This window comes from Oreochromis niloticus, linkage group LG9 (assembly GCF_001858045.2).
Source record: "Oreochromis niloticus isolate F11D_XX linkage group LG9, O_niloticus_UMD_NMBU, whole genome shotgun sequence".
In the NCBI taxonomy this organism is placed as follows: domain Eukaryota; kingdom Metazoa; phylum Chordata; class Actinopteri; order Cichliformes; family Cichlidae; genus Oreochromis; species Oreochromis niloticus.
Genome location: NC_031974.2, coordinates 2,259,342 through 2,285,978, shown reverse-complemented (window position 1 = coordinate 2,285,978; position 26,637 = coordinate 2,259,342). Strand labels below are relative to the sequence as shown.

General features: G+C 42.9%; 1 protein-coding gene across 4 annotated transcripts; it reads left to right on the top strand.

Moving 5' to 3' along the window:
• Positions 1 to 1,909: 1,909 nt before the first annotated feature.
• On the top strand, positions 1,910 to 21,912 carry ezh2 (enhancer of zeste 2 polycomb repressive complex 2 subunit). 4 transcript variants are annotated; one of them, XM_019354972.2, is made up of 20 exons: positions 1,910 to 2,328; positions 6,316 to 6,463; positions 6,681 to 6,804; positions 7,506 to 7,634; positions 7,723 to 7,842; positions 7,980 to 8,100; positions 9,449 to 9,628; positions 9,810 to 9,939; positions 12,231 to 12,394; positions 13,427 to 13,524; positions 13,608 to 13,851; positions 15,337 to 15,503; positions 15,614 to 15,749; positions 16,218 to 16,343; positions 16,424 to 16,602; positions 16,704 to 16,799; positions 17,213 to 17,294; positions 17,465 to 17,545; positions 17,621 to 17,705; positions 18,432 to 21,912. In XM_019354972.2, exons 3-20 carry the CDS (start codon positions 6,688 to 6,690, stop codon positions 18,490 to 18,492), a joined length of 2,316 nt encoding a protein of 771 aa, XP_019210517.1. In that variant the 5' UTR covers positions 1,910 to 2,328; positions 6,316 to 6,463; positions 6,681 to 6,687; the 3' UTR covers positions 18,493 to 21,912. The 4 variants fall into 4 exon arrangements, with proteins under 4 accessions (XP_019210517.1, XP_005465098.1, XP_003459527.1 ...); XM_005465041.4 differs by lacking the exon at positions 6,316 to 6,463 and having other exon boundaries at positions 1,911 to 2,328; XM_003459479.5 differs by lacking the exon at positions 6,316 to 6,463 and having other exon boundaries at positions 1,912 to 2,328; positions 9,810 to 9,915.
• Positions 21,913 to 26,637: the final 4,725 nt, after the last annotated feature.

Genomic DNA, 26,637 nt, shown 5'->3' with positions numbered 1-26,637 from the left:
ATCGGTTTTCAGGAAAATCACAAAAGTCTTTCTCCACTGAAAACAAAACAAAAAAATATTTGGACCTTTGAGAATCTAGAGTCTTATTTTTATAGATAAGTTAACGGAATTTAAACAAAAGCCTGGCAGATGGAGCTGCACCACCGTGACCACCAGAGGGAGCTGTTGTGAGATCCCACACAGATGAACATTAGAACAAACTGTCCTGTCAGTAAAGAGAACACTGGAGCACCTTACCAGTTATAAAGCAGCATGCTCCATTTCCCACTTTTTAGGGATTTTCTTCCCAACTTTTTTTCAGAAACAGTGCAAAACAAATACAAATAGCTGATGCATTATTGTCCCTCTCATGGTCTTATTTCTAATCCTGTTCAGTCTAAATGAAATTAATAACATCTTCAGCTCGGCCTCCTTTCTTTTTGTCACTGCCATCATCCCCCACATCATCACAGGTCTCGCTGTCATCTTATAAACCTTCCCTTTCACTCTTGATGCTCTTCTTCTGTCACAAATCACCCCTGACATTCTTCTCCACCCACTCCACTCTGCCTGCATCTCTTCTTCACCTCTCTTGTGCATTGTCTGTTGCTTTGGATGGTTGACCCCAGGTATTTAAAGTTGCCCATGTCACTATAACACACAGATCACCATTGTTTTGTTGCCCTCATACATGTTCTGCACCACATTCATATACTTCTCTGCCACTCCTGACTTCAGCACGCACCATTACATTTCCTCTCTTCCTCCCTTCCTTCTCTATACTTCTCCATCACTCTCAAAGCAAACATCACATCTGTAGTGCTCTTTCTCAGCATGAAGTCATGCTGCTGCTCATTGATCACCACCTGTCTTCTTATTCTAGTATCATCAACGTTCCATTTCTTCATGGTATGGCTCAACAACATTATCCCTCTGTGGTTGCTACAGCTCTGCACATCAACCTTCTTCTTAAAAACAATACAAGTACATTTTTTCTCCATACCTCAGGTATCCTCTCATTCTCTCCAGGATTGTGTTAAACCATCTAGTTAAAAAAAAAGTCCACCACCCTCTCTCCTACACATTTCCATCAGGTATGTCATCTGGACGACCTTTGCACTCTTCATCCACTCTGTTTACCAGGTCACCTAACCTATTAGTATTCCAGTCTGCTTTCCTCATCTCCCTCCCTAGTATTATTAAAAGTAATGTATAACGTATTTAAAAATCAATGCATTAAAACATTCTTATAAATTTTATATACATTTTTTGTACTACTCTTAAAGATTTGGAATGATACATAATTGTTTTGTAATGATGCTTTTAATCTGTCTGCTGTGTTTTCTGTTTCCGCTGGCAGTGAATGCATCATGCGGACATTTTCGAAGCGTCATCCAATCGCTGCTTGGAGGGGCGTGGCTTAATAAACTTAGAGACCCTTGCCCTTGCTGGTTGTGGCACTGTAGTCTCTCATTCATTCAATAAACCCGTTCAGCCTTCATGTTTTCATGTTTCCTTGTTCTGGACACACTGAGACGCTCACACACCTGCTGAAGCCTGAGCTGTTCTGCACGAGACGACGCGCTGTCTGTCGCCTCTCCTCTGCCCTTAAATCCGTCGAAAACCTTTTTTATATAAGTGTTTTAGTTTAGCCCCACGGCTGTGACAGCTGTTATACGTCAGAGACACCGCTTTGATTTCAAATGTGATGCATAAATATTATTAACTTAACTGTCAAATTGTGTATTTGCATATTTTGGTTTTTATTCCGTTGACAGGAGAGAACAAAGAGAAGCTGTCCACATGTCCCCGCTACAGGGCCCCCAGCTCAGCTCCAAATTTCATTGGCTACACGTTTATATCATTCGACCTATCGCGTAGGACTCACTGAGGAAACACTAACATCGGGTTCTGTGATTGGCCTAGACGTTTGGCGCCTCTTGAATCCGCCGCAGCCGTAGTGGGCGGTGAGGCGGAGGAGCAGTTTGAACAGAGTCGCTGTTGCTTAGGCGGAAACATTAAAATCCAAATAACTTTTTACAAGCAGGCTGACACCAAACGGTGCGACTGTCCCTCATAGACGCACAGCTTCTGTGTCCTAACCAGCCTTGGAGCGAAGGAGCCGGTTTGAGTTATTTTATTTGCCGGCTCTGGGTGCGTGAAGCCGGGTGTCGCGCGAACTCGGTCGCTCCCTCCTCCTGAGTTAAACTGCTAGCTAGCCACCGAGCTAACGTTACAGCTAGCCGTAATACGGAGCGAGCTAATCTGCAGCACAAAGGACGACTTTGCCCGTGTTTGTCGCATCGATCCGGATCGCTCCGTTGGATGAGGCCAGAGGCTCGGGTGGAGGTGAGAGAAGCTGTCAGTGTCCGTGGCTGTGTTCACGGGGCTTTTGTTGTGGGCTGCTCTTTGTGCTCTTGGGCGCCTCAATCTTTGTTAACTCGCCAACTGTTAGCTAGCTCGCCGGGGTACCGTGCCAATTCTTGTATCCCCGTAAATATTGACTAGCTTATAAAGAAGCCGTCGTCTTTTTTTTTTTTTAAATCACTCGGAGGAGGGTAATGATTCCGATGGATCCACCGTCCACTCGTGTTTTGGGACCTTTGTGAGCCTGTTTCTGAGCTAAGGGGAAGCACATTTTGAGGGGAGCCAAACTTGGCACGACATCCGCAAGCTATCGTTAGCTCGAAGCTAGCTCACAGAAAAAGGCTGGTACAGTTTTTTGATGTATAATTTTTAGTACCTCTCATTTAATTTTCTTTCTTTTTTTGTTCAAGCTTTTGAGGGTTTTATTGTGAAACTGGGGCTGAAGGTGGTGTTAAAAGTGAGTGTCACCTTAAGTTAGGAGATTGTCACATTGATAAAAGTAAAAAAGCTTCCCTCTTGTTTGCCTAGAAGCCTTGCGGGGGCGATATTCAACCACTTCCCTCACTATAAAACTCATAACATCGCCTAGATCAGAAGAATAGAAGTTTGTGCTGCTGACACATGACAGGAAGCTCGAGTTTCACCTGTTAGTCAGAAGTCATCTTGAGAGTCATGTGGCAGGTTTTGGGTAGAGCCCGACCTGTGCTGCTGGGTTTGTGAGGGGAGACAAGCTTGTTAGCTTGGTAGGATGGTGGGGTTATTGTGCTGTTTATTTGTAGGTGACAGTGGCTGCTGTTCATCCACAGACTGTACATAAAAGAATGATATACAGTACTGTGATAAATTAACTCCCCCCTTCACAATTTCTTATTTTTTTCCATTTGTCATAGTTACTTATTTCAGATTGTCAATACATTTTTATTGTTAGACAAAAGATAACCTGAGTAAATAGAAAATGCATTTTGTAAATGAATAATAATAATGATAATGATTTAATTTATTAAGAGAAATAAATCTATACAAACCAAGCTGGTCCCTTGTGGAAAAAAAGTAATTGCCCACTAAACCTAAAAACTTGATCTGCAACTCTTGAAGGTCAAATGTTTGCAGTGATTTATTTAAGTCAGGACTTTGACTAGGCCTCTCCAAAACATGCATTTTGGGTTTTTTGAACCATTCATCATCATCATCGTTAATTTGTATAGCACTTTAAAAACACACCCGGTAGACCAAAGTGCTGAACAATACAACAATAAATAATAATAATATAGAAACTTGGCAAGACAATAAAATTAATAAAAATGTCAGTCACCCACAGAGTTAAAAGCCAGAGAATAAAAATAGGTCTTCAATCTGGACTTAAAAACCGGCACTGATGTAGCCTGTCTAATGTGAAGAGGAAGATTGCTCCAAAGCAATGGGCCACAGCAGAGAACGCCCAGAGGTGGACTTGCTGGTGTGTTGGATCATTGTTCTGCTGCATAAACTAAGTGCCCTTCTCCTCCAGGATTTTCTGATAGAGAGCAGAATTTATGATACCATTAATTATGGCAAGTTGTCCAGGTCCTAAAGCAGCCCCAGACCATCATTAATACTGCCACCTTGTTTGAATATTGATAAGATGTTCTTTTGATGATGTGCCGTTAGTTTGATGACAGATGTAACAGGAATCAAAGTTCTGCTTTTGTCTCATCGGTCCACAGAATATTTTCATGAATTCTGAGCTCACCAGAGACAAGTGAGGCCTGCAGTTCTTTAGATGATGTTCTGTTTTGTTTTTGTTTTTTTTCCTGTGACAACCTGGATGAGCTGCCAAGTAATTTGGAGTAATTGTGGTAGGCCATGCACTCCTGGGAAAGTTCACTGCTGTTCCAAGTTTTCTCCATTTGTGGATAATGGCTCTTACTGTTTTCGTGAGTCCCAAAGAATTAGAAATTTGTATTCCTTTCCAGACTGGTAGATGTCAGTGACTTTGTTTTGCAGCTGTGTCTCTAGACTGTAGCGTGATGTGTTGCTTTTGGAGATCTTTAGCCTACTTTACTTTGACAAACAGGTTCTGTTTAAGTGATTTCTTGACTCAACAGGTCTGGGAGTATTCAGGTTTGGGTGTGGCTAGTGAAAGTGATTGGGACTTTCCAAAAAATGTGATTATTCCCAGTTTGTTCATGACTTAAAAGTGGGGGCAGTTACTTTTTCTGTTCTGAGGTCAGGTAATATGAAATTTGAAATTATTTTTGTAAAACACAGAGTTCACATTCTCTGGAACAAAAAGGAGAGGAAGCATTCAGTTTGTCATCAGTTCAAAGTCTGCTTCCATGATGATGTGGGGGTCCACTCGTGCCTATGAAACTAGAAATATGAACGCTGAGCCCGGTGCTGAAGTGGCCTGCCTGCAGTCCAGACCTTTCTCACCATAATTCATGCTCAACATTTGGAGGATAATGAGCCAAACAACACAACCAAGACCATCCAGACCTGTTGAGCAGCTAGAATCCTTTGACAGGAATAGGAAAACATTCCTCTCCAGAAAGTCCAGCAGCTGCTCTCCTCAATTCTCAGATATTTGCTGGCTGATTAGAAAATAGTTTTATAGCATTGTTGGTGATTTTTTTTCTTCCCTCACATCTGTACAGGAAAACCAAGCACAGTTCACCAATCCCGGTATATCCGTACTAGGGTTGGGCGATATGTAAAAATTTTCCAATCGTCAGTCCAACAATCTCTGATGGGCGATATATTCGCGCATGCGTACACTTTTTGATGGGTGGGGCAATGTAATCATGCAGGAACTGATTTGTGCGTTTACAACACAGAATACAACGCGGCTTGAACGCGGTCATCACAATTACAATTTTTAACACTCTCAACCCATCTGGAGCGCAGAACGAACAAAATTGGGACAAACTGCCGAAATGTGTTGATGGGGACATTTCAGGGATTTTGACTCAGTCTGGGATCCAGATGGGTTAATTGTTAAGCGCGTTAGTCATGATGACAGCGTGTTAGCACTGACAGCGCAAAAAATATAAAGTCGCCATTTTGGGATTTCTTTGGCTTTAAACAGATGAAAGAGGTAAACCTAAGGATGTAACCAAAGCGGTGTGCTGCAGACGTATAGTGTGAGCAAAGTACTCAAGCACGACTAACTTGCATGAGCATGTACGTGTCCACCATCCGGCTGCGTATGCGGCTATCACCAGCTTCTGCAGCTCCATCAACAAGCATTTGGGCACACTCTGATTAGGGGGGGATTTGCTCGCAGATGAAAGAGGGTGCTGTTAAAACGGCGCTATTATTTATTTATTTATTTATTGTTTTCCTGTTGACTGCTTGTACTAGCTTCATCATTATTAGCAAACTTACTCATGGGCAAATAAATAAATAAATGGCCCTTGTAAAAACTTGGATCTGGTGCCCACTGAGGCTGAGCCTATCGTCAATAGTCGATATATTCGTCCAATCGTCCAACTCTAATCCGTACTGGATTAAATTGACTCAGTGACAGTCTTTCTCCATTTTGTGCACAAATCCAACCCTTAAATAAGGTTATAATTACCTGTTTTAGGGAGTCACTGGTTATATGCATTACTGAGACGGTGCCTAATAATCTGTCCACGTTTTAAATACTAATAGGACACAGCAGTGAGTTTACTGTATGAACATCCCAGCACATTTAACTTGTCCAAAAGGGCTTCAGTTTATCTCTGTTTTTATTTTCTGTGCTGTGAAGGCCGGTGAAATGTGCCAGGCCAGTTCAGTCATACACATCTCCATGACGGCCGTCTGCCACGTCTAATCTAAAGTGTGAGGTTTGAGTCAGAGACTCAGTTACTGACTGACTGCTGGGCAGCAGATGGATCGACAGACGACTGCTGTCATTCACACACAGTCATTAAAAGAAAGGATGAGAACGAGGACTTGGCAGAGGAGGTGCGAGGAAGTAATCCACCTGTGCTTGAATCTCTCCAGGGTTGAATGGTGACGTGAGATTGAACAGAAGGGATCTGAATGTTGGCAGAGAGGTTTCAGACGTTTGATTTGCAGCCTATCATTTTTACATCAGCTGTTGAAAGAAAGGAAAATCAGGCAGAGGTTGGCTCTGATCGTTGGACTTGAGGTGAAGTTTATTATCTTAACAAATGTATGATTGGTTTGCGTGTCTGGGGGCACCAGATCCAAGTTTGGGTTGTGCCAAGAGGAACATTTTATTCCTAAATTACTAAATTATATAGATAAAGTGTTTTGGCCCTACAGTCCAGTCAAGAAAAGTGTGAAAATGTGAAACATGAAGGTGTCGTGTTCAGGATCCCTAATATCTTCCTGTCTGGCTGCAGGTGAATCATGGTGCTGACTGGGAAGCGTTCGGAGAAAGGCCCCGCCTGCTGGAAGAGGAGGGTAAAGTCTGAGTACATGAGGCTTCGGCAGCTGAAACGCTTCAGACGGGCCGACGAGGTCAAGGTTTGTTTACGCACTCACACACAGACACACACGCACAGCAGCGTTCATGCTGCAGCTATTAAGAGAAGTTGGGTTAGGGTCTGTTTGACTATACTTTTTTTTTTTTTTTTTTTAAGAGCACTAGCTGAGGTTGTTTTGCCGTTTTGGGTTAAAGAACAGATTTATTTATATACCCAAAGTTTTTAATCATGAAAGTGGAAACAGGAAGTGTCCCACGGTGTTTGGGCCGGTGATTGCTTTGACTGATTAGACCAGCCGGGGCTGTAAACTTTGTGATTGGGTCTCTGAGAGTTGTCCTATAAATGCTGTTAAAATGGAGAAGAGATGGTTATCAGGAGTCTGATGGATGACGGTGCTTTTGTCTCACTACGTAATGTTTTCAGTACTTCAAGTTGTTTTCACAGCAGCAGTTTCTCACAGATTTAGGTCTCGTTAGTTGTGGGTTAGTGGGGTTATGGCAGCGCTCCTGCAACTTCTTTCTGTCAGAAATTAAAATTAAAGCTGATCCAAATGAAAGTTTACATAACTAAAGGTCCATATAAAGGCTTCAGCACATGCTGTTTATTTGCTAAAATGGTCACCTGGCTCACCTGCACAGGTACGATCTCTGCGTGTGGTAACACTGAGGGAGAGTGAAGCTGACAAATAAGACTCTGTGTTTTGTTCTGTGCATTGATATAAATTTCCTTTAACTCTCGCAGAGCATGTTCAACAGCAACCGTCAGAAAATCATGGAGCGAACTGACATTTTGAACCAGGAGTGGAAAACCCGGCGAATCCAGCCCGTTCACATCATGACGTCGGTCAGCTCCTTACGAGGGACTCGAGAGGTGAGCGGTTGATACTGATATCAAAAATAAAAATACTCTGAAGGCTCTGAGGGAGGTGTCCTGACTGTAACGCACGGTTCCTCTGCAGTGCACCGTGGAGAGCGGCTTCTCTGAGTTCCCTCGACAGGTCATCCCCCTGAAGACTCTGAACGCCGTGGCCTCGGTCCCGGTCATGTACTCCTGGTCGCCGCTACAGCAAAACTTCATGGTGCGTACAAAGCTTTAAAAGCTGCATTTTGTAAACAGCTGAGATTGGGTATCAGTACAGTATACTACAGTCACAGGTGATTGAGACAGTTTTAACTAAAGCTGTGTGTGACGTTTGTTCTGGGTTTCCTCCTGCAGGTGGAGGATGAGACGGTGCTCCATAACATTCCCTACATGGGAGACGAGATCCTCGACCAGGACGGGACTTTCATTGAAGAGCTCATCAAGAACTATGATGGCAAAGTCCATGGAGACAGAGGTGAGGGTCAGTGGGGATGGGAGCAAATGGTTTGAGAGCCAAAATAGTAATTAATGAAACTTCACCTTCAGTCTGAAGGCAGCAAAAACAGTTACTGAAATGTGACCAATAAGCTGATGGATCAAAGCGCTTTGTTTGTGGATCTTAATGTAAAGAGCAGAAAAATGGTTTAAAAATGACTGTTTTGTCAAACTTTTTGTGCAAACAAAGAACAAGACAATCATTTCAAGTCGTACATGAACACAGTAGCCTCTAACTATTTTTTATTTTGTGTTGTGATTGCATTTTTTGACTGCTCATTTGCAGGATCTAGACCTAGCATGGCAACAGGAAAAACAATTTGAAATGTAGGAGTGTCTCCTCTCTGTTAGCATATACGCTGCTTCCATAAACATATCGGTCATTTCGTTGAAGTATGCAAAGTGTCTGTCAGGATGGATGTTTGGCTTCTGGAGCCTTGTTAGCATTAGCCACCTTCTTCCTGAGAGCTCGACCTGCTGGAACCATACGATGGATTTTTCTGGCAATACTTTTCATTTCTTCAGGTAGTTGGTCATCTGTACCATGTGTTAGCTGTGGTTTGTTAAACTGCATACACAGACGATGGATTTTTTTTCCTTTCTTCCTTTTCGTAGCAACTCATTTCCCTATGGAAATGAGTTGCTACCAAGAATTGGTGCAGAAAATAACTATTTTATCCATAACATTTTGTGCCACTGCTCTGAGGAACAAAGTTTTTTTGCATGTTTTGGAATCAACATTTTAGTTTGGATTCAGACTCGAAACAAATGTGCTGCTCAGAGTTTTCTGTTAAGCAAAACTGAATTCAGGAAGTCTAGTTTGCGTAATTAACTTTTTCCACAATTACATACTGTAATCAGTTTTGGTTGTTTTCCATTATGATTGAGTATCACTTAATGTGACAGATCGTTATAGCAACGCAGCTGAAAGTCCTGTGCTGCTCGGTGCTTGCATGGCTTCTAGTCAAACTCAGGCTCCTGTGTGTGGGCGTGCTCTAAAGTTTCTGAAAGTGAGATTTCTGAGTATTTGGGATAAAAAAAACTAGCAGAGATTAAAAGTTTTATCAAAACTCTGCACAGCAGTTTGTAATGTGAGAGCTGATGCAGCACAGCTGTTTACTGTCCTCCCTCAACATCTGAGAAAAACTGTAAAACCAGGAATGTGAACATGCTCATGTGGTTGGTCAGTACGGTGTCTCATCAGGAAAACAGTGGGATGAATACTTGCGTTGTATGTTTGTTTGTTCTACAGTGTCGTCTCAGTAGAAAGAGAAACGGCTCCTCTGCTGCTCTGTAAAACTGTTTATCCTGTGTGTTGTGTTTTGCAGAGTGTGGCTTCATCAACGACGAGATCTTCGTGGAGTTGGTCAACGCTCTGGCACAGTACAGTGACAACGAGGATGATGACGAGGAGGAAGAGCAGGACTTTAAAGTGGACAAGATGGACATGTGTGATGGCAAAGAGCACCCAGAGGACCCCCGCAAGGACGGGCTTGTTAACAATGAGAGTAAGTCCTGAGATGTTGGAGATGTACTGCAGTTAGAAACGTGTAATAACCAATGAAGGTGAATGAAGACATGTTTGATCTGCAGTAAGGGGGTGGCATTCAGGGGGAAGCTACACTCTGGTCCAGCTCACACTGACAGTTTTGTGTCCTGATGGAAAGCGTGTGTGTGTGTTGTCTCCAGGCCGAACCAACAATGACACCAGCAAGAAGTTTCCCTCTGACAAGATTTTTGAGGCCATCTCCTCCATGTTCCCCGACAAGGGCTCCCCCGAGGAGCTCAAAGAAAAGTCAGTGGGTTTGTTTGTGTGCAAGTGAGTCAGTGCTGTGACGATAACAGAAGAACTCATTCTAATATGTGTAATGAAAGAAGGTCAAAGAATTTATCCATAAACATAAAAAGTACCTGATTTCAAGTTGGTCTCCTCTCGAGAGATTTCAGGAAGTCCTGTTTTGGCGCTTTGGTCAAATGGGACGAGGCGATGATCTTAAAGGAAGTATCACAGCAGGTGATCTCACTGGTGTTTGGAACTCAAAGTCCAGTTAGTTTGAGTGCTGCATGTTGTGTCACTGGAGAAGATGAATCCAGTCATTGCTCAGATGGACTCAGGCGTGATGTTGTCGTAGTGTGGTTGTTAATTTTGCCAGAACGTCAGATGTGTGCTTCCTACAGCCACGGCTGTCTCATGTGTGAGCTAAAGAGGACACACACACAGAGATGAGTGCTAATGTTGAGACAAACTGATGATGGCGTGCATCATTAAGGGCGACACAACATCAGGACAGGTCTGATTTTAGACTGTTTATGTCATGGAAGCCTTTCAGGACCACTTTGATTCATTCTGTAAATACACACACACAGACAATAATGATCTGCTTCGGTTTTTTTCTCAAGATTTTAAATCAGCAATACTGATGTTAATCAGGATGATCCAGTATTTAAAATAACTGTTTAGCTGATGGTCTGTTCCATATTTTCTGTTTGTTTACTTGATTGTTGTTTATTTACTGTTCATGCCTGAGCAAACAGACTTTTTAATTATAAAAAGATTAACCTGTTCTTAAGTGTTTAAAGTGTTGATTACAAAATATAAAATATATACAAAATATAAGAGCAGCTGTTAGTCTTATATGTACTTTAAAGTATTTGTACAATACTAAACTGCAGATTTGACTTAATTTCAATTTAATACTTCAAGACCTACCACAGAACCAAGTCCACCAGAGCTTATATTATATTTTTACATGCTGTAGTGTCATTTGTGGGAGTATTTCAACTTGCTATACCTCAGTACAACCATTATAATGAAATTTTAATAATATGGTTGCACTAAGTCCACAGCAACTACAAAAATAGCCAAAAAGTGCAATAAACTACAAAAAATTGAAAATCATTTTTACTTTTTTTTTTTTTTAACACATATTTCTTGTTAGAGAAAATGTTGCAATGCAAATGCAAAAAAGTTGTACAAAATAGTTTCCAACCACAGGAAATGTATTTTGAGTGTCTTCATAGTTTTATTTTTGAGATGCACCAATTTTTATATACTGCAGGAAAAGGGAAATTTAATGTAATAAGGCAAATTTGCAAAAAAAAAAAAAAAAACGCAGCATGTGCATCAAAATAAACTATTTCCAGAAATGTAATTTGCATTCTAAGCATCCCAGAAACTATACAGAAAATCACCAGTATAGGCCTGAAGGGGAAAAACTACGTTTCCCACAAAATATGATGTCACTTCCGGTTTTGGCAGGTTTATGACAGACATCAGATAGTTTGTGCTGATGTCTTTTCCAATGTGGGAAGTGCTGTTAACAGCTGATCAGATCAGCAAAGCGTGTTTCTGGAATATTATGTTTTTGTTGATGCAAATGCTTTTTACGCAATTTTTGCAAAGCTATATGTGGAAGGGAACTGTGACCTAGGACAAGCTGATGGCATAAGTTGTAAGTACAACTCCTCCGGTTTCATATGCAAAACCATTATTACGTTAATTTGGATCAGTTCATAAATATAAAATCATTTTTCAGACTTCATAAAGAGAAACACGTGAACCTCATGCATGTGTTAACTGTAACATTGGTGCACAGACTGGAGTCAGTTTCTGTTGTTTTGACCCACTTGGTACTAAACCAGAATATTTAGTGGATGCAGTTTGACTCACAGCTCCTCTGTTGTTGTGACAGCAAATCTCACAAAGTGTGTGTGTGTGTTGTACTGCATTCATCGGTGTCTCTGCAGAGCTGTGGAGTACTGTAATAAACTTAATATCAAGATCTGTTCATGTTAAATGTTATAGGAGGAGACTGGTGGACAGTTTAAATCTGCTGTTGTTTTTTTATGGATTTATATCTTTAACCTCACAGACTTTAGTTCTTGTGGGTGTGACTCTCTTAAATCCATTGTTACACAACACCAGGTGTTTCCTGTTTACGTTCAGGTCTCTGTTGTGAGACGGTGTTACAGCTCAGAGCAGCTTTACAGTAACAAACTGATGAGGATGTTTTAACCTGATAAATCAGTGACGCGTGCGTGTTTGTCTCACTGCGTTCATCTGACTTGAAATATATTTGATCTCCCTCGTGTACGTGTTTGTATTCTCAGGTACAAGGAGCTGACTGAGCAGCAGCTGCCCGGCGCTCTGCCGCCCGAATGCACGCCGAACATCGACGGTCCGAACGCTCGCTCCGTGCAGCGCGAGCAGAGCCTGCACTCCTTCCACACTCTGTTCTGCAGACGATGCTTCAAATACGACTGCTTCCTCCACCGTTAGTACACAATAAATACACTTCACAACAGTTCCTGGTTATACAAGCTGGACTGCTACCTCAGAGATCTGTTTAACTGTCACTGTGTGATGTACTCACTGAAGTGGTCACATCAGCCGGCAGAGTGACGTTAGGCGTTATTTATCACATCTGCAGGTCACCTTCCATCAGTACTCCTCAAACTTTCTCTGATATGTTCCCATCTGAAAACCAAGAAGTTCACTCTGTTCCCCAAAAGTTATCAAACATTATCTTTGGAGTTTTAATGAAATAAAAACTTTACATAACTCATAGTCCAGCCAGCCGACACGACGCCTCTAAACTGTGCAGTGAGGTCGACATTTCTTATTTTATTTATTTAAACTTGATTTTAGTCTGTGCTGTTTTCATAGTTTGAAGTGTTTACTTGTCACATATTTTTTGATGGTTTCAGTATCGGTTTTATTATTATCATTATTTTTATTAGGAGTAATAAAAATAATATGATGATGGATATTATTTGCTATCAAATTAATAGAAAAATTACCAAACCTATAGTAACTGCTCACAGACCAAATGTAAGAGGTTGAAAGTCTTTTTCCTTTAGTCATATAAAATATTCCTTTAGACATTTAGTTTTAAGTTTAGTCCTGTTTTAAGAATCTTGGGTATAAAAATGGCCCCGAGCTTCCCCGAAGCTTCACATTAAAAATCTGACAGTACTAAAATAACATGTGGTAATGATTCCTTTAGTTTGATCGTGTTAGTAAAGTAAATAATAAAACATCACATCCTAAAAAGCATCAGACTCTGCTCGACTCTGTGCTGATGTTATAAACACTGCTCGACACGTCATGTGATCGACGCTGAAACACAAGCAGCTTTTTTTGATATTGGCACAAACCTGAGTTTGTTTTTGTTGGCAGTGACAGGCATCATATAAAATCTTTAAAGGTCAGAGTCTTTGATTGTTTGAAAGATGAGGCTCCGGCACAGTTTTAAGAGGCTGTAAGCGGCTCCTAGAAGCACTCATCTGTCTCGTGTCTCTTTTAGCTTTCCATGCAACTCCGAACACGTACAAGCGGAAGAACTTGGAGAACCTGGTGGACAAAACCCCGTGTGGCGTTGACTGCTACATGGACCTGGTGCAGGCGAGTCACCGCTTTTCTTTTTAGCTGAAACAGAATCTACAAAGTTATAAAATATATTAACACTGTTCCTGTTGCTTCCTCAGGATGGCGTGATGAGGGAGTACGCCACAGGCGTGGGAACCGAGAGGGCAAAGACGCCCTCCAAGCGTAACGGGGGCCGGCGCCGCGGTCGGCTGCCCAACAGCAACAGTAACAGCCGGCCCAGCACCCCCACGGTGTCCTCTGAAACCAAAGACACGGACAGCGACCGCGAGGGCAGCAAAGAGGACGAGCGAGACAACGACAAAGACGACGAGGACAAGAAGGACGAGACCACCAGCAGCTCAGGTGCAGACCGGCGGTTATTACAGAGGGTAGAAGTTTTATGATAACAGGGTTACAGACGTCCGTCTGCAGAGTCTCTGTTTGTCCATCAAACCTAACAGGAACGTTTCTGCCTGGGTTCAGAGCAGCGATGACCTCAGAGATTAGAGTCAATGAATCTGCTGCATCAGCAGTTCTGTTTATTTTCATGAAGTTATTAATAACCTGACATCACATCTCCTCCCTCGCCGTCATAATTACAGCTCTGATGGGACATTTAGAGTTTCTGTTCATGTCCCTTATTGTCCTTATTTAGACCTTTGAAAGAATTGACAGCAGAATTCAACCTCTAACACTCAAGCACACAGAGACAGCAGACTCCATCCAGAGAACCTCAAACTTGATCTCTCAGGAATTCTTTTTCCTGGGAAGTTAAAGTTATTTCCTCTGAGGAGGCCGATTCCCAAACAGCAGGCACATTCATTTGATACTAATTTAGGACTTTGGATAAATAAAAACCACCAGCTGGAGTGATCTCTGTTTCTGAGCCCCTTTTAAACAAAGACTGTAACATTGCTTCTTCATCAAGACTTTAAAACTGTGATTAGACCAGACTGTAGAAGAGATCCTCGTGCTCCTGTGGAGCTCTTTGAGTCGAGCATCTCTTCATCCGTGCAGTAACCTGCACCGTGCCTGCGGTTCACTGATGAGAGGCTGAACGCTGGAGCGATGCTCTTGTTACCAGCTGGGTCTTCCCCTCTGCATGCAGCCCCCTTGTTGTGGGACGTTTGTTTGACAGCACAGATCACAGATGATTGTTTGCACTTCAAAGCTGCTGCAGATAAAGTCACAAACACTCGATGTGAACAGCAGATGTAACGACAATAACGGCCTGGAGTTTATACAACGTTATGAGACTCTCACTCTTTTCCTTCCTTCCTGTCGTCACTGCACAAACTAGTTTGCAAGCAAAGCAACAGGCAGCAGCAGTAAATCTTCATACAGTAAAGGCAGAATGGCACACGTGGTCATGTGACGCTTGTACTTCATTCATATTTGTGCACTGAGACATTTGAAGTTATTTAAATTTAGGCTGATTTGACCAGGAGTCACTGTGACATCATTGTTTGTAATAAGAAGCCTTGTTTTCATTTATGGTGTTATCTAAAGATTCCAGCTTATTTCTCTTGGCAGTCAAACTTCATCCTTTAGGTTGTTCAGAATTAGGTTGCACTCCTCGGCTGTTTATCTTAGATTCCTCGGAAATGTTTGTCCTTCTGAGGAAATTTAAGCGAGCTCAGTTTCAGCCATGAGACCATCACGCTCCTTGTTTTATGACACAAACCTTTACCACTGCTGTCTGTTAGACCCTTCCCTGAAAGTAGGACCCTCGTTTATGACTTACACCTGTCAAGATCCTCACTTTAGTCCTGGTTCCTTGAGGCAAAATGCAGGTTTATGTTCTGCTGCGTTGGAAACGTCCTCAGTGTTGATTTGATGTGTGTGCAGAGGGAAACTCGCGGTGTCAGACTCCAGTGAAGATGAAGCTGTCCAGTGAGGCTGAAGCGGTGGAGTGGAGCGGGGCTGAAGCGTCTCTCTTCAGGGTCCTCATCGGGACATACTACGACAACTACTGCGCCATCGCGCGGCTTATAGGCACCAAGACCTGCAGACAGGTGATCCGCCGGTTCATCACACTCACCGCCGTCTGTTTCAGTTCGTCTTAACTGACCCTGGCTTCACGATGACGCTCGGTCTAACACGCCATCTTTACCGGGTCCTGCAGGTTTACGAGTTCAGGGTCAAGGAGTCGGCCATCATTGCTCGCGCTCCCGCTGAAGACGAGGACACGCCACCGAGGAAGAAGAAGAGGAAGCACAGACTGTGGGCTACTCACTGCCGCAAGATCCAGCTGAAGAAAGGTCAGAGGTCACAGCAGCACAAAAGTTTACAAGCAGATATAAAGACACATTATATCTGCTGACACGTCTGTGCCCGAGTCCTGAGATCAAGTCAAACAGGAAGTACTTTAGTCCTGCATTCTTTATAATTGTCAGCAGGGGGCGCCATGTTACCTGTGCAGAAGCATAAACATTTTCCTAATCTCTACTTTTTGTCATGTTTGGTCCCTTTAAAAGGAGAAATTATTCATTAAATGATTATAAGAAATATTTGTTTTTGTTTTATGGTGTTCACAAATAAAGAGGTGGCACAAAGAAAATCAGACAGCTGGAGTTTGTTGGTGAAAGGTTGGACAGAAAAGGTTTAAACCAAAGGAAGATGGAAGGATTTTGCATCAACAGACTGGAAGCAAAGCTTGGGCATTGATGCTGTTCAGAAAAATCAAATAACTCGCTCTGTTCTTAAACGCCACATCTGACCTCTTACAGATGGCTCATCCAATCACGTGTATAACTACCAGCCATGTGACCACCCCCGGCAGCCCTGTGACTCCTCGTGTCCCTGCGTCACCGCTCAAAACTTCTGTGAGAAGTTCTGCCAGTGCAGCTCGGAGTGTAAGAACTTTTATTTTGAGAAACTAAGTAACCAATCTTCTTTGAATGTGTTTTCACTGGTTTGTTTTTCCTGATTACAGGTCAGAACCGCTTCCCGGGCTGCCGCTGCAAAGCTCAGTGTAACACCAAGCAGTGCCCCTGCTACCTGGCAGTGAGGGAGTGCGACCCCGACCTCTGCCTGACCTGTGGCGCCGCCGACCACTGGGACAGCAAGAACGTGTCCTGCAAGAACTGCTCCATCCAGAGAGGTGCCAAGAAGGTAACACATGCAGCTTTAAATCATTGTTCACCAAAAACAAAAAATTTTATTCTGAAATCTAACGCTCTAAAAGCGCCGTCTGGTCTGTTCCCGTCCCTCAGCACCTCCTGCTCGCTCCGTCAGACGTGGCCGGCTGGGGCATCTTCATCAAAGAGCCGGTGCAGAAGAACGAGTTCATTTCAGAGTACTGTGGAGAGGTACAGCTGATTGATGGTGGTCGTTTAACCTGCTTTTTTTTAGAACTGGTTAAAAGTTCTGAGGGTGAAGAATCTTTGATGTGATGCTGTGATTCTCAGTGCGGCCTCTGGTGGGCTGTGGCGGTACTGCAGGAGGGCTCCCAGAGGCCATTTACATCATTGCTTTATGATTTACCTGCATAAAGGAAAGTTTGGTGTCTCCAGAGGAAAACGGTGTCCTGTTTTGTCTTATTTATTTTTTAACGTTGTAATGTATTTTTGGGTGACTTCATTTACTAAAGCACAGTCGCGCTCACCGTTGTGTGGAGCCATCTCCCAAAGGACCGTGCACATGCTGGAGTCACAGCTGATTAAATGTCCTCACAGCTGCGCATGTTCAGTCCTGGTTAAATGTCCAACACTTTCTGTTGCAGATCATCTCTCAGGACGAAGCCGACCGCAGAGGGAAAGTCTACGACAAATACATGTGCAGCTTCCTGTTCAACCTGAACAACGGTAAAGCACAGCACGGATAAATATATCTGATGTTATACCTGAGGGTTTTTTTTCTTTATTTTACTACATTCAGCTCAAACACGCAGTAAACACGTCTGATCTGCTGAATAAATGAATTCTTAAACTTTTATTTTTGAAGATTAAAGTCAGAAATGCTCTCTTCCTTCCAGACTTTGTTGTTGATGCCACGAGGAAAGGCAACAAGATTCGCTTCGCCAACCACTCGGTGAACCCAAACTGCTATGCAAAAGGTACGAAGATCAGGTCGCGTGAGCTTCCTGCTGGTTTCTGCCTCTCTGTGGTAACTCTGCTCCTGCTCTCTGCAGTGATGATGGTGAACGGCGATCACAGGATCGGGATCTTTGCCAAGAGAGCCATCCAGACCGGAGAGGAGCTCTTCTTCGACTACAGGTCAGTGACGAACATGAAATGCAAGAAAAAGTCAAATCACTGACTGAGAAAGACTCCTGAGGTTTTATCTGAGTGACGGTGGAGACGAGGCTGTGATGATCATGTGATCATCGCTTTTTTAGAGAAACTCTGCATTAAAGTACAGTTTTACTGTGTTTGTGGTAAAACAGATCAGGGCCACATGGAGGTCCCAGCTGCAGAACAGCTCGGGTTAATGTTTCACAGTACTTTAAACACGCCTTCATTTACATACATCACCTACAGTCAGTGTCTCACACTCAGAGCTCGTGCTTCGTGTTGTACTTTAAATGTCTTTCAGACTTTTTCAGACTAAAGAAACTTTTTATTGGAGGATTTCTTTAGTTTGGATTCTCATACAGACGTAGCTTTTGGTCTGTGTGCAAAGAAGGTTCTCCGTCATCCAGGTCAGGCCAGTCTTAAACTCTTAAGTCAAAGTCATTAAGGGTCACGTGATGACTCTGGATCGCCTCCAAGAGGTCAGGATGTTGAATAACCACGAGTACCGTCAGCTTTTAGATGAGAAGTTTAGCTGCTTCAACTCGAGTCCTAAAACTTTTCTTGGCCTGGCTTTTTTTGAAAACGTGTGTGCATACTAAGATTATGAAAACCAGTCACACCAGTTAAAAAAAAAAACGTTTTTCTGCTTTTGTGCCTTGTAAGAACAAGGAAAACATTTTAAAGGTTTGTTTCTCGCCTGTTCCTCAGGTACAGCCAGGCCGACGCTCTGAAGTACGTCGGGATCGAGCGGGAGATGGAGATCGCCTGACCGGGACTTCCTGTGTTTTTCAGCGACACAAAGGCCTTACACACACAAACAAACAAACAAACAAAAAAACCACACCCTCACTTTCAGGAAACTCAGACGATTTGTCACAACGCCACAAAAGCTTCAGGAAAAACAACCCGGGGATATTTGAAGCTGATTTTTGTCGTTGTTGTTGTTTTTGCTTTTGAGAAACTTTTCATGTTTTCTATCTTATCCTTTGATTTATCGACAAATCTTCCTCTTTGGATTCATAAATCTTCCCTCTGCTGAAAGCGCACCGACAAAAAATATATAAATATCTCTTATCTGTCTTATCTTTGAGTAAAAATGTTCTGCAGCGAGAGGAGAAAAAAGCCCGACTGTGTTTTTAAAAGTTCTCAGTTCAAGCTTCAGGGACCAAAATCCTCCAACAGCCACTTTCACACCGCCGACCAGACTGTTTGTACTCCTCGTGTGTGTGCATGTGTGTGTGTGCTGAACCTGTCGCTCACTCCTCAGTGCCGCTTCACTGTCTGTCTGTAAATCTGGAGGTCGTTCATGAAGCAGCGTCACACTGAAACCAGCTCTGACTGTGAAAAACAAAGTCGATAAACAACAGGAATATTTTAAGAATAAAAGAAGCTGTACGTTAAAGATGGACATGGCTTTAGTCAAGCTGACTGCTGGGTCTGTTATCAGGCTGCAGGTGTACAGACAGATAACTGCTGGCTAACAGTTACTGCTAACAGCACAAACGGAGCTCAGAGGCTCAGATTAGCAATTAGCGTTTAACACAGGTGAGTGTGGAGTGGGGCATGTAACTCATTCTCACTGGTTTCACTGGTCTGATGTTGGGAAATGCTCAGATCAGACGTCACCCTCCAGGAGAGATGAGTCAGTCCTGCTGTGATCTCCACTCGAGGCTCCAAAAGTGAGTCGGTCCTTTTGTTTAACTCGCCTGTTTGGATTTTCTTTAGGGTTAAAATTTGGGGGTTTGGCTTATTTAGCAGGTGAGCGTGTATTTGAAGTTTCTCACCTGGACCTCTGGATCATGTTTGTGTGTTTTGGAGCTTTTCTAATGCAGTTAAAACATCTTTCTGTGGCTGAACTGAAGATATTGGTGCTCTTGGCATTAATTAGCAGGTATCTGTCTTAGGCGCAGGTTTGAGTCGGGGCTCAAAATACCTGCCACACTGCTGGACACACCCACTGCAGTATTCTCCTGAACAGCAGGTGTCGCTACTCTGACAAAACCTCACAGTCCCTCACAGTACTGATGTATTTTCAATATGATGATTAAAAACTGACAACTGTTCATTCGTGTCCTTAACCTGCTGCTGGTGTAGCGACACCTGTCGTCCAGGACAACACCTCGGCGACTTCCTGCACTGTAACGGCAAGCATAGATAGGTGTGGCTTTGTGGTGTTGCAGTGGCGTGCAAAGCGACCACTGTGGACGGTGTACTGACTGTGTCACAGCCGGGCTCTCCATCAGGGGTCGATCTGGTGCTAACACATTCATTTTGTCAAAGGGAACAAAACTAATGAGCCGAAACAAACACGGATCACCGGTGCGTCGCCACGCTGTAGACCGAGGGAATCGAACTCATTTAAAGTCCAGATTGTTCCACTTTGTTCAGATTCAGACGTTTATGTGCATGTTTACTAAACCAGTCGGTGATAAAAGTGATGGGACGCCTTTCTGTAAAGCTGACGTCTCCGTGTCTCCACATTAAAACGACCGGCTACGCGCTGCCTTCAGAAACGACTGTACAGAAAAACAAAAACGGGCAGTTCTGATATTTAATGTTTGATCTGTAGAGAAAAACAGGATTTCTTTGTAGTTCAGTGGTTTGTGTGTTAGTTACTTTAGTGTAAGTAATGAAAAGGCCGTGGGTGAGATCTTCATCAGGAGGCCGATGAACTGATGAAGATTCAGGTGAAACTGATAGTTTAGGCTCTCGTGATGTGATCCATCCCTACAGATGTCCTGCAGCGTGTCGTAGAGTCGCTCTTGTGGTTTTTCTTGTGCTGAATTTGCTCCAGACTAATCCCCGGCCTCGCTTTCTATCAAAGTCTCCGATTCCTCTGGCAGTGTGACTCCGACACATCGCGACGTGAAACACGCGGTTCGGCGTCGACCTCGAGCTGGACGTGACTCTGCTTTGTGACGCCGCCTCTGCTTCAGGTGCTAACGTGAAAACTAAGCCAGCACGCTTTCCTTCAGCCGGACACTCGACCGCAGCCGCCGGGCCAGCCTTTCAAATCTAGGCGGAGCCTCAGTTTAATGTCCGAGTGCTTTTTGACTCGACCAAACTGCTCACGTCTGTCCGCCTGGTCGGGTTTCCCAGCATCCTCAGCAGCGCGCTGAGATTCATCTAATCAGGAAACGGGTCTTTTTGTTTTTTCTATTTGACTTACGCACATTTAATCAAAGTTTTCCCAGCATCCTCTCTGCCTCCTTTGAAGCCTTTTACGTCAGTCAGAGACAGTTTTCTATCTTATGTATACCACCTTTAACTTAAAGATTTAATCACAGCGCTAACGAGCCGTCAGTGTTTTTGTTGTTTCGAGTTGAAGCTGAGTTCAGCCACAGTCTGAGATCTCTGGTTTAATTCATCTCGGTTTGATTCTGTCGGGCAGGTTTGTTGACCCGTAACAAAAGATCAAATTCATATTTACAGCTTATAAAAAAATGACTGAAAGCTGATGATTTCAGGATTTTTTTATATATATATATTTTTATTTTCTTGGGTCTAACTCTGGACTCAGGACTGTTTGAATTTGAAACAACCCGAACAGCTTAAAAAAAAAAAAAGAAATCAGATAATTCAGTGACTTGTTTTGAGTTTTACCTTGAAAAACTCTCCTTCCTCTGCACTCTCCCTGGTCATTCCTCCTCCTCTTCCTCCACAATGTGAATCTTCTCTTGTGGGAATTCTGGTGCTCGGAAAGACCCCAAAGTCTGACCAACTCGTAGCAATACCAGCCTCCCTCCTCCTCCACCTTCCTTTTCTGCACCTGTAATTTATTACAAACGTCACAGAGACCGAAGTGTCGTCTGTAGTCGTCGGGAGACTTCAGGGCCTCTGAAACCTGGTGCTTCACTCACAGGTTCCCACGTCGATCTGTGCAGGAACCTTTTGTGTTTTTTACTTTTACTGCTGATCCAGATGTTTGTAGCAGCTGCTTTCTAATCAATGAACAGATGTGTAAAGGCTGCTGTGACTGGAGGGCCGAGGAGCGTCTCTGAACACGGAGGAAATGGAGGAGCGGTGCTCCTCGGCTCTCCCCGAACTGAAAGCTGCAGGTGTATTTTCTTTTCTTCTTCCTGTCAGCAGGACCACGTCTCTCCTCTGATCACACAGGTGCTGATTTTTGTAATGTTTACAGGGATTTTTGTTGTTCAAAGTGTTGCAGATTAAAATATTATAAACTGTTCCTCATGTCGTTTTTGTTTGTTTTTTTTAAATTTAGGTTATGTGACGTTTCAGCATTCTATGATCATCCTCTTTAGTGTAAAGAAACATAGCTGTACATTAAACCTATAAAAGCACTGATGAACAGCCTGAGATAATAAACATGGCACGCGTTCATAGTTTATTTTGATATTATTGGAGTAAACCAGGCAGTGAAACACGGTAAAGTCCAAACATTTGTTCCCTCCATCTCTCTGTGGTGGGCCAGCTTTGACCCTTCACATGTTTAAAACCCAGTCAGACACAGGAAAACTTGTTTGTTTCTCCCTTTTATTGCTGTTGGAAATACTGAAATAATCCCAACAATAAAGGTACAAAAGCTCGTCATCTTTAAGTATCACTGTGATTGGTCGGATCCTGTTCATGTGAACATGTTGGCTGTCAGATGACTGAACCCGGGGTCAGCTTATGGGTCTGATAATGACCTTTAAATATTCTGTTCTGTGGCTCATGTTTGAGTGAAGACAGAAGGAAACAATGCTGGAGCTAACTTGTTGTTCCAGCCTCTGATTGGTCTGTTTCAGGGTTTTAAACATGTGACTTCCTGTTGAATTCATTCAGCACACACCTGCACTCACTCACGTAGCCGGGCTCTTAATGAGGTACATTATGACTCAAATCCACTCAGTGACATTTCACACCCCTAATGCAGGGGTGGGGGAACTCCAGGCCTCAAGGGCCGGTGTCCTGCAGGTTTTAGATGTGTCCTTGATCCAACACAGCTGATTTAAATGGCTAAATTACCTCCTCAACATGTCTTGAAGTTCTCCAGAAGCCTGGTAATGAACTAATCATTTGATTCAGGTGTGTTGACCCAGGGTGAGATCTGAAACCTGGAGGGCGTTGACCCTTGAGGCCTGGAGTTCCCCACCCATGTCTTAATAGGTAACGTGGTCTCCATTTGTTAAAATAATTTACAAACCGTATTATCTAGTGATGGGTCCAGCAACACTAACGCACCGACGCATGTATCAAGCTCACAGAGCGAAGCCTGTATCGGTGCGTGCGTCGCTTTAAGAAAAAGTCACGTGATCGATACAGCTGCTGTATCGCTCATTACCAACGCGCCAAACTGTGTTTAAAAAGTACCGCGTCCGCATCTGCCAACGGAATGAGTCGCCACCAAAAAAACACAAAAATACTCTCGCAAAGATTAAAAACAACAACATATCTCTCTACAACAAATAAAAATACACATCTCTCCATAAGAAAATGGAGCCCAAAAGAAAAACAAATGTTTCTGCTGTGTGGGATCATTTCGATCTTTTAACTGCAAATAAGGTCACTGTTTGTCTGTCTTTGTTTCAGTGTAATTTATCAGAATAGGAAAAACAGCAATGTGACTTGCAGTGTAAATTATTTCATTTAATGCAGGTTAAATGTCGCATCTGTTCTGCATTTCTTACACAAACAAAAGCACCTCCTCAGTGTTTAGGCATTACAGAGCCAAACATGAAAATGAGACGAACACACCGAGAATGAACACAGGTAGGCCTGTACTGACACTGAACAGCTTTATCATCATTTTTTTAAATTAATATGTGTTTTATTATTTTGAAATCAAGCATCTAGGAAGACTGTTCTGGACCAGGCAGTTCTGAATTTTATTATAAGGGACTGCCAACCCCTTAGTATTGTGGAGAGTGTCGGAGAGAAACATTCCAAGATCAGAGGATCCTTTAACGCAGGGGTGTCCAAACTTTTTTCACTGAGGGCCACATACATAAAAATATAGGAGGGGCTGGGCCACTTACTAGAAATTCGGTATATAACCTTAACTGTAGCGTATTAAAGTTAGAAAAATCATTTAAAAGTGGTCAAATGTGTTATATTGTTGAATATAATTAAAGACAAAACTGCCTTCATCACAGCTTTCCATAAATGGATCTTTATTGATTTATTCAGAAAAAGCTTTGGTAGCTCATTCTCAGAACAGCAGCAGATTTCTTCTTAGAGGGAATATTTACAGCACAGAGAAAAAACACTAAAGGGGAAAATGGGACGGTACATTTCAAGGTTGTTATTTAAGTTCTTAGGCTTAGCAACACACCTATTAATGTCTGTTTGAAACGATTATCAACATTAACAGACTGAACTGGACTTAATAACAGGAGTGCATATAATTTCAGTAAATTATTCTGGTGAGTATCAGCTGCGCTGGGTGTAAATCAGGCCATCCAGCCGCGGTGCTGATCGTACGTCACTCGTGCCAAAAATCCGGACAAATGTCACTTGATCAAGGAGCAGATCTGCATCAGATGAGATCAGCTGACTTTGCGTGTGCGTGCGCTGTGCACAGCGGTGTGTACTCTGTGTGTTAACAAGAAAAACGCATATAAGAAAGTGGTGCGCAAAAGCAGGGTAGTGACAGAATTGATGCGCATTATTGATATTTGAAGCATGTGTACCTGCACATTAACACACGGGTACTGTGGAATATATTTTTTACTCACCTAAAGTGCTCGTGCTCTCGTCCACTCCCCGCAAAAAAAATTAGCAGCTGTGCGGTGTCTGTGGCATCGGTGCTCGGATCGCATGCGATGGAGTAAAAATCAAAAGCACAGCTTTATCAGACAGTTGCAGTTTAATGTTGGCTGACAGTCTTCAGTGCGTGGCACAACTGGATTTCTGGACATGCTGACGTTGTTGAAGTCCTGCACTGTTTCCGGGCACATTATTTCGGTGACTTTAACGAGGCAGCGTTTTATGAGGTCTCCATCTGAAAAAGGCTTGCCATGTCTTGCGATGAGTTGGGCGACCTCATAGCTGCTATTGGAGCCTTTTCCTGGACAATTTTAACACGAAAAAAAATACTGTTGCTGACCCTGCAGGATAGCTACCCTTTGCTTTAATTTCTGCTCTCGCTCAGCACCAGTGTAGGATGCATAGGCCTGATGTTTGGTTTCATAATGACGTCGTACATTATACTCTTTCATAACTGCCACAGTTTCAGTGCAGATCAAACAGACACACTTCCCCTTGAGTTCTTTGAAGAAATATTCACTCTCCCACCATGTCTGAAATTTTCTGCACTCACTTTGCTTCTTTGGTTCTGCCATGTTTGGTAACTTGGGGGTAAATTTCTTCTGTGATTGTCCTTTTTGGTGGAGCAACTGCCTCGATCAACAGTAGCTCCCCCTGGTGTTAAAACTAAGAAGTGCAATACACTCAAGTAAAAGTTGAAGTGCGGGCCATACTCTATTCTATTTATAAAATTACTTGAGGGCCAATTAAAAATGGACCGCGGGCCGCATTTGGCCCGCGGGCCGGACTTTGGACACCCCTGCTTTAACGTACTGGGGGAATAGGAAGACATCTTATCTGAACCTTTTCCACCTGGCTTTACAGTTTTTGTGTACCCCAGCTTCATCTGTGCCTGTGAGTTTTCCAAAGGTGGGGAAATGGTGTCAAAAAAACGCAATAGACTGAATGCAAAAACATTGGATAAACTTATTTTTCTGAATAGAATTTTATAATAAACTCTGAGTCAAATGGGTAATATTACATTCACAATACTTTCATTTTAATTTTCACCTAATGTCATTCACAATGTATTTTAAAGATGTCTACAATATTTGAAACGTAAAAGATAAAATGATTTCATGGAAAGTACAATACCTTACAGTGTACAAGTATGACTAGGTCATTGAATCAGTGTCTGTTGTGAGTCTCAAGTAAGTTGCCTGCAATGATATTTAAGGTCCAGCAGGTGTCAGTATGGAGCAAAACAGCAACACTGTGTCGACACAGTATCGACACAGTTTGGGGAATGTGCTGAAACGCTTCACAAGGCCTCATCTACCCATCACTAGTATTATCTGTTGTCCCTGATAAACTGATTGTTAGCATTTAATAAATTCAAAGAGCTGCAGGAACTCTGTGTGTGGAATAAAGGTTGTCAGGTTCCTGAGATGAGATGTGGAAACTCCAGTGAGAACGTTTCAGTTTTACAGATAATCAGACTTGCCTCTTTTTGTAGTGAATCTCAGCTCTAATCTGCCTGAAGCAGGAACTTCCTCTGCTTCATGCGTTTCCTCCTCAGTCACCACCACCCAAAGTAAGTCTGCATCAGCTCTGAGGTCTCAGGTTTCTCCTCACATCGTGCAGGTTGCCCAGTGTTCGAGACATCAGCCTCATTTTTGATAAAAACACTTTGTGGTGCTCAAAGAAATCATGAACCTCTAATTCCATTAAAATATCCAAAAACACTTACGTGCTTTTTTTCATGCAGGGACTATTTTCTTTCTGTTGTCTACATCCGCTCAGCGCGAGTCCTTCATCACAGGTACAGTCCAGGTAAAACTTTCAGAGCTGCAGTTCCTCCGACGGCCACATGAGGCTCCATAAGCCTCCACAGAACATTTCCACCTTTATATGAACTTTCATTTAATAACTCACCTGTTTGAAGCTTCAAGTTTGGTGGGTGACTCCAGGAAGTGTGCTTCGACTTCAGTGACACGCAAATATTTTATTAACCTGTGTCTGTGTGTTGTGCTCAGCTTGTGGACGCTCCATTCATCAAGACTCCAACCTCTCCATCCAAATATGGTTATTTAATACCTTTACTCGTGTAATACCGCTTTGAACCACCGGGTGGAGCAGCGACTCAGTACTGAATCCAATCTATGGGGTTGGTAGTCACCTGTGCAAAATGCATATTAGTCATGCGACTTATTCCAGTGCAGAC